The 18,865-nt window shown below is 42.7% G+C and overlaps 3 protein-coding genes across 7 annotated transcripts; all 3 read left to right on the top strand.

The window, feature by feature from the left end:
- Positions 1-1,155: 1,155 nt before the first annotated feature.
- Positions 1,156-7,219, top strand: LOC310759616 (disintegrin and metalloproteinase domain-containing protein 20-like). Of its 2 annotated transcripts, none has more exons than XM_083606937.1 (2): positions 1,156-4,525; positions 6,286-7,219. In XM_083606937.1, the coding sequence occupies exon 1, from the start codon at positions 2,180-2,182 to the stop codon at positions 4,262-4,264; it is 2,085 nt and encodes a 694-aa protein (XP_083463063.1). In that variant the 5' UTR covers positions 1,156-2,179; the 3' UTR covers positions 4,265-4,525; positions 6,286-7,219. The 2 variants fall into 2 exon arrangements, with proteins under 2 accessions (XP_083463063.1, XP_083463062.1); XM_083606936.1 differs by having other exon boundaries at positions 1,156-4,804.
- Positions 7,220-8,709: 1,490 nt separating this feature from the next.
- On the top strand, positions 8,710-11,336 carry LOC310759560 (disintegrin and metalloproteinase domain-containing protein 20-like; the record flags this gene model as incomplete). Its single annotated transcript, XM_083606826.1, has 1 exon — positions 8,710-11,336. The coding sequence occupies one exon, from the start codon at positions 8,710-8,712 to the stop codon at positions 11,047-11,049; it is 2,340 nt and encodes a 779-aa protein (XP_083462952.1). The 3' UTR covers positions 11,050-11,336.
- Positions 8,800-17,264, top strand: LOC310759779 (disintegrin and metalloproteinase domain-containing protein 21-like). Of its 4 annotated transcripts, XM_083607486.1 has the most exons (4): positions 8,800-8,932; positions 12,595-12,782; positions 15,274-15,612; positions 17,107-17,264. In XM_083607486.1, the coding sequence occupies exons 2-4, from the start codon at positions 12,691-12,693 to the stop codon at positions 17,186-17,188; spliced, it is 513 nt and encodes a 170-aa protein (XP_083463612.1). In that variant the 5' UTR covers positions 8,800-8,932; positions 12,595-12,690; the 3' UTR covers positions 17,189-17,264. The 4 variants fall into 4 exon arrangements, 2 of the variants coding, with proteins under 2 accessions (XP_083463612.1, XP_083463611.1); XR_014546494.1 differs by lacking the exons at positions 8,800-8,932; positions 12,595-12,782 and adding an exon at positions 16,188-16,271 and having other exon boundaries at positions 14,930-15,612; XR_014546495.1 differs by lacking the exons at positions 8,800-8,932; positions 12,595-12,782 and adding an exon at positions 16,026-16,271 and having other exon boundaries at positions 14,930-15,612.
- The last annotated feature ends 1,601 nt before the right edge of the window (positions 17,265-18,865 follow it).

Here is an 18,865-nt window from a genome sequence, read left to right as displayed (position 1 = left end):
CTTCCGAAACTTTGAAAACCGAGGCACAAAGGGCTGGCTGCAAGTTCAATTGGAAAAATTGAAAAACACGCAGTAGAAGCTGTTCTACTTCTGAGGCGCATTCGAAAACGGAAGCAATTACTTCCAGATTTTTGGCGTTCAAAAACCAAAACGTTCGGCTTCCGAGATGCTCAAAAACCAAGGTGCCACTGTATTATCTAACTTACAAAAGTAACTCTGCCTTGCCAGAGTGGTGCATGCTCTGATTATCTCCCACTTGGATTACTGCAATATGCTCTACAGGGGTGCCAAATTGAATAAAAAATGGGGGGGCAGGTAAGCTACGCCCCACATAATTTATCACATGATACGGCACACACCCACACCCACACCCACACACCAATTGAATGGCAATGTCCATCAACTTTGGTGGGTCCCAGCCTGCTCAAATATTTTACTGGGGGGGGGGTAGGGACATCAGCCCCTAGGAGTTGGCTCCTGTGGTGCTCTATGTGGGGCTACCATTGAAGCCGACTCAGAAACTACAACTAATCCATAATGTGTCAGCTAGACTGGTGACTGGGAATAGCTGCCGGGACCACATAACACCAGTCCTAAACTGTCTACATTGGCTCCCAGTACGTTTCTGAGCACAAATCAAAGTGTTGGTGCTGACCTTCAAAGCCCTAAACGGCCTTAGCCCTGTACATCTGAAGGAGCATTTCCACCCCCAACGTTCAGCTTGGACACATAGGTCCAGTTCCAAGGACCTTCTGGCAGTTCCCTCACTGCAAGAAGTGAAGCTATAGGAACCCAGTCAGAGGGTCTTATTGGTAGTGGCGCCCACCCTATGCCATGCCCTCCAATCAGATGTCAAACAGATAAACAGCTATCTGACTTTTAAAAGACATCTGAAGGCAGCCCTCTATAGGAAAGCTTTTAGTGTTTGATGTTTTATGGTGTTTTTATATTTTGCTGAAAGCTACCCAGAGTGGCTGGGGAAACCTAATCAGATGGGCAGTGTATTAATAATAACAATAATAATAGTAATAATAATAATAATATTTTCAATATGGTGTGTCAGCTGCAGAGCTCAGACATGCATGTGTGGTCAGCTTGGAGGCATAATGAAGAAAGAGAGATGCCTAGGCAGCAAGGACATATATAGTGCTACAGCTTCCTGCCAAGGCAAACAAAGGAAGGGATCTCACAGAGTTCTCTCTAGAAAATTTTGGATGAAAGCTCTGTGAGTCTCAGCCCCATCATGTGTCTATCTCACAAAACATGAATGGTTGCTTTGGGGTGCAATAATGTACCAAAATTTCACCCAATGTATTTTAGAAATCTGTCAATTTGTTTTTGTTATTGCAGTATAAACAAAAATATTTAAATCATCTCTCGTAAACCAACTTGTAATTCACAAAAGTATTTACACAATAATATTGCAGAGTAAAGGATACTCAAACCTACGTATTTCCTAAAGATACTTATTTGGCATTTCCCCCTGCCCATAAGAAATTTGTCATTTTCTTGCCATTCTTTTCGTGCCTTTTTTTGTGTATATGTCAGGGATAATGTAAATTTAGTGGTTAATGTACATAACAACCAGACATTCAAACACCTCTGCACTGCTGTTTCAACTTTGGAAAACCAGAGGTTCAAAGAGCAGCATGGGGCTGTTTCAAAGCCCTTAGCAAACAGCCTTGCACTTCTGCTTTAAACATCCAAATTCCAGAGTTTTAATGCAGCAACATGAGGCTGCTTGCAAAGGGCTTTCAAACAGCCACACACTTTAAAGTCCTTCAACTCAGGGCTTCAAAGCACAGCAGCATCCCCCGATGTCACTATAATGCCAGGTGACTGATGGGTGGGCAGCCCTACTCACCTGTCAAATTTGATTATCTCCCCATTGGCAGGCCAATGTGGTCTCCCAGCCAGAAAGTATTTCCCACCATTGCTAGACACCCTCTGTTGTTATTTTCCCATTCTGTTCCATCATGGATACTTCAAACTCCGCCCACATTCCAAAAAGTGATTCTACTCACTGTTGCTATGGTCAGAATCATCCTCCTTCTTTATCCCACATGCAGTCTCCTTCCAGTCTTGCTACAGGCCCACCTGCAGCTACAGAGGGCTTCCTTGCCCTGTATAAGAAGCTGGAGTAGAGTAATTTAGCAGAATTTTTTGTCTCTTGGTGGAAATGATTGGCAATTCTGCCAGCTTGTTAATACTGATACTACGGAATGCCTTGGTTGAGGCTGCAGGTCAGACACCACCGAAGGGTTATAGGTATGCCTCTTATGAAGTGACCATTCCTAGAAAACTGACCTATGGTTATGGACAACAAGAACCCAGTGATGTCACCTACCTGCTGCAGATTGAGGGGCAGGGTCATGTGGTGCAGCTGAAGCAAAAGAGGGGTATTGTCCCTAAACAACTCCCTGTCATCACTTACAGTAAGGAGGGGGACCCCCAGATGGACTATCCTTTCATCAGAGATGACTGCTTCTACCATGGCTTTGTACAAGGCAAGCCTTCCTCTTGGGTTACCCTCAGCACTTGTTCAGGGTGGCTCAGGGGTGTGCTGCACTTTGAAAATAACACCTATGAAATTGAACCTGTTCAGGTATCTTCTGCTTCTCAACACGTGGTGTATAGGTTGGAAGAAAAGGATGGGGCTATCCGCATGAGGTGTGGGTTAACAGAAGAAGAGCAAAGCCACCAGCTGGCCATGATGCAAACCAAAAGGAATATATTGACCCACAGTGCTGCTGGTGAAGGCTGGTGGGGACACACTAGGTATGTGGAGGTTGCAATTGTGGTAGAACATGAACGATATGTCAAGTTTGGCAGAAATGAAAGTCGTATTGTTATGCAAGTTCTGGATGTCCTCCACACTGCCAATGCACTATATGAGCCATTTTCTGTTGAATTGTCTATATCTGCACTGGAGATATGGTCAGAAAGGAACCTCATTCAAGTTACTAACAGTATAAATGACACACTTAGGAGTTTCTCACGTTGGAGAACAGCCTCACTAGTTAAACATATAAAGAATGATGCTGCTCACTTATTTGTATATAAGAGTTTTGGAAGTACACTTGGATTAGCATACATAGGCACAGTTTGTAGTACCCTTTGGGCATCTGGTGTTGAATCCTATATGACTTCCAGTTTGTTCCATATTTCTAACACATTTGCCCATGAATTAGGACATAATCTTGGCATGCAACATGATGGAAGATACTGTACTTGTGATCGACATGCCTGCATTATGGCTGCAGATCAAGCTAATGCTGATAAATTTAGTAATTGCAGTTATAAAGATTATTACAAAATAAGGAACTCTCATTGCTTGTTAATTCCACCAGACCCTTATAGAATGCAGAAAATCACATCTTGTGGCAACAAAGTAGTGGAAAATGGAGAACAATGTGACTGTGGTTCAAAACGTGAATGTAAGTCAGATCCATGTTGCCGATCTAATTGTATGCTGCGTTCTGCTGCTACTTGTGCTTTTGGACTTTGCTGTGCTAAGTGTCAGTATCGTCCAGTTCATTCTGTTTGCAGACAGAATGTTGGCCGCTGTGATCTTCCTGAATACTGCAATGGGACTTCAGAATGGTGTCCTGAAGATGTGTATGTACAAGATGGTGCCCCATGCGGGGATGGTGCATATTGTTACCATGGGAATTGCACAACCCATAACAGACAGTGCAGAATGATATTTGGCAAGAAAGCAACAGCTGCTTCAGAGGTTTGCTTCAAAGAGATGAATGCCCGAGGTGATCGCTTTGGCAACTGTGGCCTTAGACATGGCACTTATAAGAAATGTAATGCTACCAATAGCTTGTGTGGTCGAATTCAGTGTGATAACATTACTAAGTTACCTTCTTTGAAACAACACAGCACAATATTTCAAATACCCATTGGCAATAGGAAATGCTGGGGTACGGACTACCACATTGGAATGGAGATTCCTGATATTGGAGCAGTGAGAGATGGGACTCCTTGTGGCAAGAGGATGATGTGTATTAATGGGGAGTGCAAGAGTGTGTCCCTCTTGAAATATGATTGTAATGTGACAAAATGCCATAATCGGGGAAGATGCAACACTTACAAACATTGTCATTGTGATTATGGCTGGGCTCCTCCAGATTGTCTCAATGAAGGCTATGGTGGCAGTATTGACAGTGGCCCCCCTCCACCACGCAGGATTGGCTACAAAGTAGGAATTTTTATAGGAATTGTATCTATCCTTTTCCTTCTGTTGGTGTTGGTTTAAGGGAAATGGACTGAGAAACTAATTTAAAAGACTGAGTTCAAGATTCCTTCAAACTGAATCTAAACAGGAGTAAAACCCACAATAAATCATGGAAGTCAACAATGCACACTGTATAAAAAATATACAAAGAAAATAATAGGCAGTATTTTACAAAAATGTAACTTTGAGTCTGAAAGCTTTTGAGTATTATTATTTCACTACCTTTTGTGGAGTTACTCTCCTTAGCAAATCAGTTTATGAAAATCTTGGACTCATCAACAGGTAAGAAACCTGCTTTTATCAAGGCTATCTATCCTCTAATCTTCTGAAATGTTGTTCCACTAAATACCGAGGGAAACATCTGTTTTCTGGAATGGATAACTCCACACTGAGCAAAAGCCACATTTCCCAATATCATTATTTCCCCACAGAAACCTTCATAAGCACTGCTGCTATGCGAATGCCTCTTCCCAATACACGTTGTGCATCATAACACACATAAGATGATGCTATAGCATCCCCCGATCTATCAGCGCTGGAGCCAGCAATGACCCAACTACTGTAAGTCTTACAGGCAGGTATTTTAGTCGCACACACAGCCCTCTGGGACAATGGAATAAGGGATCAAGATGTGGTTCTGACGGGAGGTGCTAAACCTTCAGCCACACACATTGAAGGGAAAGATGAGCAGTGAAAGGGAGGAGACAGACCATGCAATAAAGGCAGCCACAAACACAAACTGACAGCATTCCTGCTCCAGTGGCTCACTCTATATGGCAGTGATGGGGAACGAGACACCCTCCAGATAGTGTTGGATGATCAACCCCCAGTTAAAGATTTTGGGATTTGTAGTCCAGCAACAACTGGAGGTTCCCCGTTCTTGCCATAGAGCATGGGGTTGGGAAGCAGAATACGGAATTTTGAGCTGCACCAGGAAGAAAATGACCTCATCTTTTTCATGCCTTGCAAAAAAAGAAGAGAAAAGATTGAGTCAGGAGGAAAAGAGAGTTCCAAGATCTCAAACGCAGACTGCAAATACAACAGGGAATTCCATAAGTACTTAACGATCTGACACATCATTGACCATTTGCCTCTCTCACTCCTGCGCCCCAATCATAGATGCCAGGAAACTCAGGGGCTGGAGGAAGAGGAGGCCTTATTTGTAGAACTGCTTGTGTTGGGAACAGGTGATGATAATCAGTGGGTCAGATGTTGAGCTCCCCCATGTGGGCCATTTTGACAGGTGGGTAGCAAAGGGTGGAGGCTCGCCCTGAATTCAGGTACACTTAAGCAAACCAGGAGAAGTACTGCATGAACCAATAGTCATGCATGTACCAAAGAGTCCTGTTGACCCACCTCTCAGCAACCCATATGACCAACCTTCCCCTGCTATTTTGTCCAACAGGCAACCCTCATGGCTGGCATCCTAACAGGCTTAATTTACCCACCCACCCCCATTTCCCCCTCCCTCACATCTCCCTGCTACTCCCTCCTGCCCTTGAGGGTTGCTCCTGTAAGGCTAGCAATGGCAATATTTATAGAGTGGAGTGCCTGGCTTCAACCAACACAAAGCTTACCTGCCTATGGGGATGAGAGTGTTTCCTCTGTGTGGATGCTGTTGCTTCCCACTGTCGAAGAGGAATAATGTTGGAGCACTGCAGTATAGGCAAGGCATATGGCAAAGGTGGCGGTATGAGAAACTTCACAATGTATAATTGTTATACACTCCAGGCAGTTTGCAAAGATCTATTTAGTGAATTTTTTAAGGGTGTTTTCTTGATTGTGAGATATTACTTGGGTCACACACTGCTGTGGCTATTTCTGGGCAATGGTATCTCCTCCTCATTGTCTTTTATTGTTTATCCTGTTTGATCTGGTGACTGCACATTTAAAAAATTTCTGTGATTTTATCTGTAGTGTTTGTTGTTCAGAGACATGTTTATATAAATAATAGACAAATAAACATTTGAAAGCACTAAACTGATAAATCCAGTTGTCAAAATATTAGCTATAGCAACCTAAATTTGTTATTACTTCAATAGTTATTACTTCCACTACTGTGCCTTGCAACCCACATCTTCCTGATAGAGCCTACGCCTGTGTGTACAGAGAAACAGATGCTGCCAAATGGTTAAGTCTGGTACCGCACTCTTATTGTAAGAAACCCAGGATGCATCCCTGTGAAGGAGGCTGATTTGCATGTTTGGTGGAGCTGTAACATATGCTTAACTTTAACTGTTGATACATGTTCAGCAACAAATGAGTGCTTGGGACACTTTTGCCTCCTCTCCAATAACCCTCAATAAGTTTTAAAAGAGCTCATTTCACCCTAAGCACAAGTGCCCCTGGCAGTGCAAGGGTTAAATTCTGCTGAAGATTAAAATGGTCTTCCTTTGTGAAATGAAGATTTGTTGCTTGCTGTTAGATGTACTATTGATGTGCCGAGAGCTTGGAGATCTGCTAACTCCTGCAGTAAAGACCTGTGCTGTAAGTACTATCAGCCAAGATCACTATAAGTGGGCACTTTCTTCCTGGCTGAAATCTCTACCAAGAAGGAACGTGTTTGAGTCACATCGACATCTGGAATCTCACCTGCATTTACAATTGGCTGATGGTGCAAAGACCAGAAGTTGCTACAGGAATGATTTGCTGCTGCTTGCTGGTTGGAATACAAATCTGCACCCGTCACTGATTGCCTAAAGTAATTGCAATGCACCCAGATTAACATACTGGAGATATTATATTACAACACTATCAAGTTGATGCATCTTCTTGCAAATTACAATGGACCCCACATCATGACTGCATCCTTGAATCAACCATGAACAAACAAAGTCAAAGGATTACACTGAAACCTTGGGAGGAGGTGGGCAGTTTTGAACTTTGGGATAACTTTATGGTTTTGTCTATTTTACCAGTCTCTTGTTAATGTGGTTTGCTAAGCTGAATAAATATGGTCATTTGGGCCTTACTTCAGGTAAGTGGAGATGGAAGAACTGCTATTCAAACATCTTTTGTGGGATTCTAGGTTTTACGGAATGAGGGTTTGACCTAGTTCTAAATACAATAGGAAAATAATTCCTAGTTACTGACATAAGGGTTATATCTGCATATTCCCATCTACTTTCAGAATGTTAGTAAATAGTGAAAATGGAGGTCCCCATCAAATACATGCTATGTGCATACCCCAAATCCTGCATCCCCTACATGCCTATGTTTCTACTGTCAGTTTATTGGACTCTCTTCCATTTCTTGGTCCTTTGCTTCTCAACTTCCCATTGCACTTAATTTGCAGTCCCAGTCGCAATGCCTCCCCTCCCAGCATGTGACCAAATTGAGATGTAATAGACCAAACGTGCACAGACAGTGGTTTGGATTAAAAATGGCCACAACTTTATTGATCACAGGTATAGGTGGAATTTTGACTCAGGCATTGGGTGTATATCCATTCCAGCCTTATAATAAATAATAATAAAAATAATAATTTATTATTTGTACCCTGCCCGTTTGGACTAGGTTGCCCCAGCCACTCTGGGAAGCCTTCTGCCAGAGGTGCTGGAACATTTTCAGGGTAGTGCCAAAGATTATGGCCTCACCAAGTTGCTGATCTAGGGTCACCGCTGAAAGCTCTATGGCCCATCAGTCTCATTCTTGGCTTCTGGACAGATACATCCACCGAGATCTGTCTAAAGGGTAACCCTGAATATGTTCCTGGGTCAGGACAGGGTGATACACCACTTTACCCAAAACCTGAAGGCTTGGATTCCACCCAATGCTTTAATCACTAAAAATTGTGATGTTTTGCTGTGGGGAAGGCAAAACCTCAAGACAGTCCAGTTCATCTGCAGGCAAATTCCTTCCCGCCTAGCAACCATAGCAAGGAAGGCATAAGGAATCAAAATCAGTTAGACGGAATACAACCTAAGGAATAAAGCAGGGTTAAAGCAGCAACCTGAAAAGTGAAATGTGGTTAAACATTATAGGACATTGACCTACATATATAAAAAACAATTAAATATAAGGGAGGAAGGGTAAGATTGCTCTTTGGCCGACAATGCTGCAGAAGGCAAGTGCAGAGAGCTCTTTTAAGGTGTTGCTGCCTGGTGCAGGCATGGCAGAAGCCAATGTTTGGCTAGCCAGCAAGGCACTGCCCAACTGGTGGGGCCTCTGATTGGCCCCTTTGAAGCTGGGGTTAAGAAGAGAAGTTCCACCCTGAGAACATGCTGGCTGGGGGAATTCCCAAAACAGTTGACAAACATGCATGAGTTGACAGCCAGGATGGCAGCAGAGAGCGAGGGGCTGCAACTGCTGCCCACCTGAAAAGAGTGAGCACCCATTTCTTCCTGTGTCCCTTTCACCCAGCCATCTCTGCAACGTCTTTCCCCTTCCACCATGTGCTTCCCCATTCTCCATTCTATTCCTTCTCTGATTCTCCAAGCTCCACCTACATTCTAAAGGTAACTGCAATGACTGTTGCTATGGACAGAACCATCCCTTTCTTTGATGGTCTCATAAACAACCACCTTCTCATCTTTCTGGTCTGCTCTCAACTGTGGGAAGCTTTTGGGGCTGGGATAAGAAGCCAAAGCAGGATGGTCTGGAGGTTGCTTTCCCAGTCAGAGAAAATGACTAACCACCACACATGGCAACTGGTGCTGATCTTGTTGAATATTTTGGGTGAGACTGCAGGTCAGAAACCACCACAAGGCTTTATGTATGCCTCTTACGAGGTGACTATCCCAAGAAAACTAGTCCCTAGGTATGGACAAGAACATCATGATGTCACCTACCTATTGCAGATTGAGGGGAAAGGCCATGTAGTGCATCTCAAGCAGAACAGGGGCTTTGTCCCTAAACACCTCCCTGTCTTCACTTACAGTAAGGAGGGAAACCTTCAGGTGGACTATCCTTTCATCAGAGATGACTGCTTCTACCGTGGCTTTGTACAAGACAAGCCTTCCTCATGGGTCACCCTCAGCACTTGTTCAGGGGGCCTCAGGGGTCTGCTGCATTTAGAAAATGACACCTATGAAATTCAGCCTGTGCAGAGATCTACTTCTCAACATGTGATGTATAGGTTGGAAGAAATAGAGGGTGCTGCACGTATGACATGTGGATTAACAGAAGAAGAGCAAAGGCATCAAGAGACCATGATCCAAAAAACAGATAATATAGTGGCTAGGGGTGCTCCAGAAGGAGGTTGGTGGACACATACCCGTTACGCAGAGGTTGCAATTGTTGTGGATTACGAAAGATATGTGAGAATTGATAGAAATGAAACTGTTGCTGCTATGCGAGTTCTAGATGTCATTCATGTTGCTAATTCATTATATGAGCCACTTGGTGTCGTCGTGACCCTTGTTGGATTGGAGATTTGGTCAGAAAAGAACCTCATTGTGATTGATAACAACATTTACACCCTGCTTTCCAATTTCAATGACTGGAGAACAAACACCCTAAATAAACATCTAGAGAATGATGCTGCTCATTTATTTGTATATAAGGGCTTTGGACGTACGCGAGGATTATCATATTTAGGAACAATCTGTTGGACTGATCGAGCGTGTGGTGTTGAATCATATGTTGGTTATAGTTTGTCTGATTTTTCTAATACATTTACTCATGAATTAGGACATAATCTTGGCATGCAGCATGATTCAAAATACTGTGCTTGTGAACGACATGCCTGCATTATGGCTGCAGCTCAGGCAAACACTGATAAGTTTAGCAACTGCAGTTATCAGAATTATTTTGAGCTAAGGAACACTCCATGTTTGTTAATCCCACCAGAGCCTGATAAAATGTATAAACTCAAACACTGTGGTAACAAAGTAGTGGAAGATGGAGAGCAATGTGACTGTGGTTCACCAGATCAATGCAGGTTGGATCCATGTTGCCAGTCTAACTGCATGCTGCGCCCAGGTGCCACTTGTGCTTTTGGACGGTGTTGTGCTGAGTGTCAGTATCTTCCAGCTCATTATGTCTGCAGACAAGAGGTTAGCAGCTGTGATCTTCCTGAGTACTGCAATGGGACTTCAGAGTGGTGTCCTGAAGATGTTTATCTACAAGATGGCACCCCGTGTAGTGATGGTGTATACTGCTATCATGGAAATTGCACAACTCACAGTGAGCAGTGCAAAATGATCTTTGGCAAGAAAGCAACAGCTGCTTCAAAGGCTTGCTTCAATGAACTGAATGGTCGAGGGGATCGCTTTGGCAACTGCGGCCTTAGACATGGAATTTATAAGAAATGTAATGCTACGAATCTCCTGTGTGGTCGAATCCAATGTGATAATATTGACGAATTACCTTCTTTAGAGGAGCATAACACTATAATTCAAACACAATCTGGAGATAGACAATGCTGGGGTACTGACTACCACAGTGGCATACAAATACTCGATATTGGAGCAGTGAGAGATGGGGCTCCTTGTGGCACTGATATGATTTGCATAAATAGGCAGTGCAAGAGTGTATCCCTCTTGAACTATGATTGTCATTTCAAAAAGTGCCACTATAGGGGTATATGCAACACTTACAAACATTGTCATTGTGATTATGGCTGGGCTCCTCCAGATTGTCTCAGTGAAGGCAATGGTGGCAGCATTGATAGTGGACCCCCTCCACCACAGAATATTTTTAGCCCTAATTCCAGCACAGCAGCAATTATAGGAGTAATTATATTTGTTTTTTGTGTTCTTGTTGTTCTGGGTATTTATTTCAGGAAGCACTTGAGAGAAATGTTTGTCAGATTGAGAGAAAGAAAGCATGAGCAAGATATTAAAAAAGAAGAAAGTCCAGACTAAATCACAGAATTGAACAATGCATTGAATGTGCCAAACAGATGTGCATGAAATAATGGACCATATCATGCAGAATGTGGCACCATAGTTAATACACTTATTGGCAATGAGAACTGCTGGGGAACAGACTACCACAGTGGAAGGGTACACCTGATATCGGAGCAGTGAGAGATGGGACTCCTTGTGGCAAGAACACAATGTGTATTAATGTCGAGTGCAAGAGGGTGGTCCCTCTTGAAATATGATTGTAATGTCACGAAGTGCCATTATAGGGGAATATGCAACAACTACCAATATTGTCATTGTGTTTCTGGCTGGGCGCCTCCTGACTGTCTAAACCTGATATTGGAGCAGTGAGAGATAGGACTCCTTGTGGCAAGAGCATGATGTATATTAAGGGGAATGCTAGAATGTGCCATTCATGTGTAGATGAAGGCTATTGTGGGAGCATTGACAGTGGCCCTCCTCCACCAAACCAGGACACTGTCATTGCAGGAACTGCTGAAGGAATTGAATTTGTTATTAGCGCTATAGCTGGTGTGTGCCTAGTGATGTGAGGTGAGAATATTCTTGAGAATGAGAATATTCTTGAGAATATTCTCTGCTAGAAAATTATCCAGAGAATATTCTCCACAAACTGTAAATTCAAATGTAAGAACCAGTTTTACAACCCATATTAAAAAAAATCTAGTAAATAATAAGTCAAGCTGTGATATTGCCAGTGTAAGTAATGAAAAATGAGTTACATTACTGGGCATTGTGTCACTCATCATTGGCAGTTCTGAAATGTGAGCTACAGAATTATTTATTTATTTTTTTAGTTTTAAAAATGCTATTCATTTAATTTCATGAACATTTGAATTCCTATGTATTTCAACTACAGTGGTACCTCAGGTTACATACGCTTCAGGTTACAGACTCCGCTAACCCAGAAATAGTGCTTCAGGTTAAGAACTTTGCTTCAGGATGAGAACAGAAATTGTGCTCTGGCGGCGCAGCGGCAGCAGGAGGCCCCATTAGCTAAAGTGGTGCTTCAGGTTAAGAACAGTTTCAGGTTAAGTACGGACCTCCAGAATGAATTAAGTACTCAACCCGAGGTACCACTGTATATGTAATAGCCTTTTTTATATTTTGGTGTGACCTTATTCTTAGCAATTCTATACCCTTGGTCATACAGTGTTTTGTTTTTTACATAAAGTAGCTTTAATGCTTTATACACTTAAAGTACCTATACAATTATGTGTAACAGCATGTGAAGTGGCCTTGATTTAAACAGTTGACATTTCTATATTTTTATTTATCAAAGAATATGAATTCACCGCATTGCCCCATTAAATAAAAGTATCTGTACAGTTTTTGTTTGCCATCTGAACAAGTTTACCCATAAATAAGCATGTATATTAACTAATATCATTTCCAATGCATTAAAATGAATATTCTCCTATTTTAAATGGAAATTCTCTAATATTCTCATTAATTGAGAATATTCTTCAAAATATTATTCTCTAGAATTTAACATCACTATATTTGCCTGTGTGTTTATTTGAGATATGGACTGATGCAATGCTGGAGAAGACAGGGCAAGAACCCATCCAACTGAACACAATCAGGAAGCAAGTGCACAGCAGATTACTGAACTGAACAATGACAGAATATATAAAAAGTGTGAAAGGGAAATATGCAGATATATTTGACTTTGCAAGTCTTTCATCAGTTCTTAAGAACTGCATTTGGATGTACGGTAATTTGTATTCCTGTCACATCAGTATATGGAAATCTTGTGTTTATCAATAAGAGATAACAAGTGGAGTTCCACAACAAAACATTTCAACTGATTGCTGATGTATGTGTATGTCATCTGATTGCTTGTAGTTGAGGGTGGGTGAGAGCATAAAATACAGTAGTCAGTGATTTAATCTGGGTCATGTACAACGTATGTTTGATTTCTTTGAAAGGCAACTGGGTACTTAATTTGGTCTAGGAGGAGGTCTGAGAGGGCAATTTAAGTCATTTAGCATTTGACAAGCAGTTTAGAGGAGGGTCTGAGGTTGGTTAGGATTTCCACTTAAAATCCCCCACACTTCAGAATGCATCACATATAATTGTTATTAACTTATTCCCTCCTAACACAAACCCAGCTTTCACTGGCATGCAGAATCTTTGTGCTCAATTAGCACACTACCCACACTAGCGTGGGCTGTACTAGTAGGCTATCTCACATGAAACTTGGATGCACAGTGGCCTGCCTAAGCCCCCAGAGGTCCTCTTATTTGACTATGGATCATGCCCAATGCCCCTCCCCAACCACAAGAGATGGGAAGCTCAGTTGACTGGCTCCCTGCCAACTCAACTCTGACCACAACCAATTGACCAGGCTAGCCTGTACGTTCAGCAAGGGTTGTATTCGACAAAGCAATAAGATGAATGGTCTATTAATATAAAGATTTTGCCTACTGGCCCAAATGTTTGATCCTATCTGAAGACTGACTTTTTTAAAAAAAGGAATTATTTTTTGATAGGTTTTTCTAGTCATAAATAAATACATATACATTTTAAAGTCTGGGGCAGGCTGAGCTGCAGCAACTTGCACCCAGTATCACTTCTGCTGTATACTCATTACAACCTGCTGCTCCTCACATCCCATATTCTGCTGGTAGAGGTTGCTCCTGTTTATGTGCTACATGATTCCTTCAAATCATGTACCAAGAAAACAATGTGTACTCCCAGAATGTTTAGTAATGTGGCTACAGTGTCTTTCTGTAAATGCATACCACACATCTCTGTTACTCCATTGTCAGTTTCTCTGTTTTTTTTTATCTGTTGCGTCTCATGTTCCTATCACACCTAATTCTTCTTCCTGAAATGCTTTCAGCCAATCATCTTCAGGCACCTTTCCCTTTCTTTTGCCATTTTCCTCCATTTTGTTCTATCCATCACTGACCAAGCTCCATGCACATTCAAACTATAACCTACTCTCTCACCATTCTGCTCTGTCCTTTACCAAGCTCCACCTACATTCCAATTGTAAAGCTACTAACTCCTTGCAAGGAACAGAATATATTTCCTCATCCGCTGCCCATTCTGCACCAGAGTGGGGTGCTCTAGTCTAGAGGACTTTTTCCTATCAGACAAAGTATTGATAATGATCCTATGGAGGAGACTCAGTGAGTCCAATGGTCAGACATTGCCTCAGGACTTTAGGCATAGCTCTTACAATGTGATCATCCCAATGAAACTGACCTCCAGATGTGGAAAACAAGAACCCCGAGACATTACCTAGCTGCTCAGTTTGAGGGAAAGAGCCATGTGCTGAAGCTCAGGCAAAAGAGGGGCCTTGTCCCTAAAAATGTACCAGTCTTCACTTACACTAAAAAGGGGTCTTTTAACTCCTAAGGTCCCAGGTTTTCCTGGGTGAGAACTTGACCAAGATCTAAATACAAAAAGGGGGGGGAACCTAGGTACTAACCCATGGGTTATATCCGCATATCCCACATCCTCCAGTCTACTCTCAGAATATTAGTAAAATTCCAAAGAGGGCCCCTTCATCAAATGGATGTTTTGCACCTACCCCAAATCCTGCATGTCATACGTGTCTATTATTACACTGTCAACATATTGAACTATCTCCCATTTCTTGGTCCCCTGCTTCTCAACTTCCCATTGCACTTGCCTCTTCTTCCCATAACCCTTTAACCCAGCTATCTCTATTACACCTTTCCCCTTCCACCATGTGCTTCCCTATTCTCCATTCTATTATTTCTCTGATTCTCCAGGCTCCGCCTACATTCTAAAGGTAACTGCAATGACTGTTGCCAGGGTCAGAATCCTCCCTTTCCTTGTCTAGCTCACATACAACCACCACCTCATCTTCTTTCTGGTCTGCTCTCAGCTGAGTTGTGGGAGGCTTTTGGGGCTGGGATAGAAAGCTAGAGCAGGGTATTCTGGAGGTTGCTTTCCACTGTCAGGGAAAATGACTAGCCACCATGTGTGGCTGCTAGTGCTGATTTCATTCAATGTTGTGAGTGGGAATGCAGATCAGAAACCACCACAGGGTTTTAGATATGCCTCTTATGAGGTGACCATTCCAAAGAAATTGACCCCTAGATATGGAGAACAAAATCCCCATGATGTCACCTACCTATTGCAAATTGAGGGAAAAGAGCATGTGATTCATCTCAAGCAAAAGAGGGGCTTTGTCCCTAAACATTTCCCTGTCTTCACTTACAGTAAGGAAGGGGACCTCCAGACGGACTATCCTTTCATAAGAGATGACTGCTTCTACCGTGGCTTTGTCCAAGGCAAGCCTTCCTCTTGGGTTACCCTCAGCACTTGTTCAGGGGGCCTCAGGGGTCTGCTGCACTTAGGAAATGACACCTATGAAATTGAGCCTATTCAGGGATCTACTACTTCTCAGCACATGGTATATAGGTTGGAAGAAAAGGAGGATACTATCCGTATGAGGTGTGGGCTAACAGAGGAAGAACAACGTCGTCAAGAGGCCATGATCCCGGAGAGAGAGCATTTACCAGCCAAACGTTCTGAAAATGACTGGTGGACAGACTCCAGGTATGTAGAAGTTGCAATTGTGGTGGAACAAAAACTATATATACAGCTTGGGAGAAATCAAACTTTGACTAGTGCACGTGTTCTAGAGATAGTCCATACTGCCAATGCATTCTTTAAGCCTCTTGGTGTTGTTTTGTCTGTAGCTGGCTTGGAGATATGGTCAGAAAAGAACCTCATAGCAATTGCTGATAAAATGTCACAATTACTTGAAACTTTCAATACTTGGAGAAAAAACACACTAAATAAACATTTACCTAATGATGCTGGTCACTTATTTGTACATAAGCTGTATGGACAGACAGCTGGATTAGCATTCACAGCAACAATTTGTAGCTCTCACTGGGCATCTGGTGTTGAATCTTATGTGGGTTACAGTGTGTCCTTTTTTGCTGTGCTTTTTGCCCATGAATTAGGACATAATCTTGGCATGCAACATGATGGAACATACTGTACTTGTGAACGAAAATCCTGCATTATGGCTGCTTTTCCAGATGAAGTCGATCAGTTTAGCAATTGCAGTTATAACGATTATTATAAACTAAGGAACTCTAACTGCTTGCTCACTCCACCAACAGCTGGTCAAAAAAATAATCTCAATTATTGTGGCAACGAAATAGTGGAAGATGAAGAGCAATGCGACTGTGGCTCACCAGCTAAGTGTAAGTCAGATCCATGTTGTCAATCTAATTGTAGGCTGAGTCCAGGTGCCACTTGTGCTTTTGGACAGTGCTGCACTAAGTGTCAGTATCTTCCAGCTGGAACAGTTTGCAGAGCGAAAACTAGCAACTGTGATCTTCCTGAGTACTGCAACGGGTCATCACAATTGTGTCCTGAAGATGTTTATATGCAAGATGGTGCCCCATGCAATAGTGCTGTACACTGTTATCATGGGAATTGCGCTACTCACAGTGAGCAGTGCAAAATGATCTTTGGCAAGAAAGCATCAGCTGCTTCAGACAACTGCTTCAAAGTAATGAATGCTCGTGGTGATCGCTTTGGCAACTGTGGCCTGGGACTTGGAACTTACAAGAAATGTAATGCTGAGAATGTCCTGTGTGGGCAAATCCAGTGCGCTAACGTGCAGACACTTCCTTCTTTGGTGGAACACCGCACCATAATTCAAACCTTAATTGGCAGTACCCAATGCTGGGGTGCAGATTACCACTTTGGAATGGATATAATCGATACTGCAGCAGTGAGAGATGGCACCCCTTGTGGGACTGGCATGTTGTGCATTAGTAGGGAATGCAAGAGCATGTCTCTCTTGAAGTATGATTGTAATGTGTCAAAGTGCCATAATCGGGGGAAATGCAACAACCACAAACATTGTCATTGTGATTATGGCTGGGCTCCTCCTGACTGTCTCAATAAAGGCTACGGTGGCAGCATTGACAGTGGACCAGCTCCACAAGGCATGAGTGGTACCGTGATAGCAATTATTGTAGGAACTGCATTTGTCATTTTTGCTGCTATTGGCCTGACTTTGTTTTACAGGACTATACTGCTATTTCACTTAAGAAGACTGGTTTCAAGAATCCATCCAATAGAATCAATGCAGGAAGTAAGCACACAGTAGATCAGAGAAGTGAACAATGCACTCGCTATATCAAAAACTGAGAAAGGAAATTAAGTAGAGTAATATGCAAAACATATATTTGTGTCTGTAAGGTTTTCATTAGCATTTTTAAACTGATCTTTGATGTAATTTATCTCCAGATAAAATATTGCACTCACTGAAAAACCCCCACAATATGTATATATGTGTGCATGTACATATACACATAAACACTTTCAAAGCTCTCTGTAACACCAATGTTGTTGTTTTTTTAAACCATGATAATGAATGACATAAAATAAGAACATAGGAAGTTGCCTTGTATTGAGTCAGACCTTTGGTCCATTTAACTCAGTATTGTCTACACCAGGCACAGGCAAACTTGGCCCTCCAGATGTTTTGGGACTACAACTCCCATCATCCCTGACCACTGGTCCTGTTAGCTAGGGATGATGTGAGTTGTAGTTCCAAAACATCTGGAAGGCCAAGTTTGCCTATGCCTGATCTACACTGACTGATAGTCTCCAGGATTTCAGACTGAGGTCTCTCCTAGCCTTACCTGGAAATGTTAGGGATTGAACCTGAGACATTATGCATACAAAGCAGATGTTCTACCACTGACCTAGGGTTCTTCACCATTATCGGGCAAAGAGATAGCTCAGTCAGTAGAGCATTGGATTCTTAATCTCAGGGCTGTGGGTTTGAGCCCTATGTTGGGCAAAATACTCCTGCATTACAAGGGGTTGAACTAAATGACCCTCGTGGTCCCATCCAACTCTACAATTCTACGAGATTTGGTCAACAATAAAATTACATTGAGAAAACAAATACATCATAAATGAATAGATCAGATTAGTACATCAACATTGCTGGTTCAACCTTCAGGGAAAGCCTGAGTGGAAAGATAAGCTTTAAGCAGGCACCTAAATGCCACTAGTACAGGAATCTTCTTGATGTTCACTGGAAGCATATTGCAATGGACAGGTGCCACATCACTAAAAGCCCTGCTGTTAATGAACCTAAGACAAACCTTGGGAGCAAACGGTACTACCAGGAGTGTCTCTCCTGAAAATGAAGTGACCACCAGCAGCATACAAGTGGTAAGGCATTCTTAGAAGTAGCGTGATGCCAAGCTGTTCAAGGCTTTATATACTAACAGCAAGACATTAAACTTGACTCAGTAGCATACTGGAAGTCAGTGCAGCTCTTTCAGTTAGGTGTTATATGCATGGCTGGCCCATCCATGAGGTGGGGGTGAAGCAGCAGCTTCAGGCAGCTGAAGCCCCCAAGGTGCTGTCCCCGCAGGCACCCCATCCACTCCGATGAACAAAATCTCATGAGATCTCATTGAGCTAAGATATTGGCACCACAGCTGGCAGAGGTGGGTGGAGCAGAGGCAGTGCTGGCAGCAATGCGGGCAACGCGGCACCATTTCACCTCAAGTGGCAAAATGGGATGCACCACCCCTGGTTATACATATGTTATTAGTAGAGCACCCCTTTCAACAGCCTTGCTGCTACATTCTGCACTAAGCTGCAGCTTCTATATCAGCTTTAAGGGCAGCCCCAGAGGGAGCATATTGCAGTAACCCTATCTGGAGGTAACCATTACCGCATTTTTTGCCCCATAGGACGCACCGCCCCATAGGACGCACCTAGTTTTTTTGGGGGGGAAATAAAGGAAAAAAATTATTTCCCC

Source organism: Podarcis filfolensis, assembly GCF_964270895.1.
Source record: "Podarcis filfolensis genome assembly, chromosome: 1".
Lineage (NCBI taxonomy): Eukaryota > Metazoa > Chordata > Lepidosauria > Squamata > Lacertidae > Podarcis > Podarcis filfolensis.
The sequence above is the reverse complement of the archived record's forward strand: the minus strand, read 5'-3'. Positions and strand labels throughout refer to the sequence as shown.

What these genes read in the sequence shown, in the direction of transcription:
- LOC310759616 (XM_083606937.1), top strand. Translation starts at nt 2,180, where the DNA reads ATGATTGGCAATTCTGCCAGCTTGTTAATACTGATACTACGGAATGCC.
- LOC310759779 (XM_083607485.1), top strand. Translation starts at nt 15,017, where the DNA reads ATGACTAGCCACCATGTGTGGCTGCTAGTGCTGATTTCATTCAATGTT. An exon ending in GACTGGTGGACAGACTCCAG is followed by an intron (nt 15,613 to 17,106) that starts GTATGTAGAAGT and finishes TTTGTTTTACAG; the next exon opens with GACTATACTGCTATTTCACT.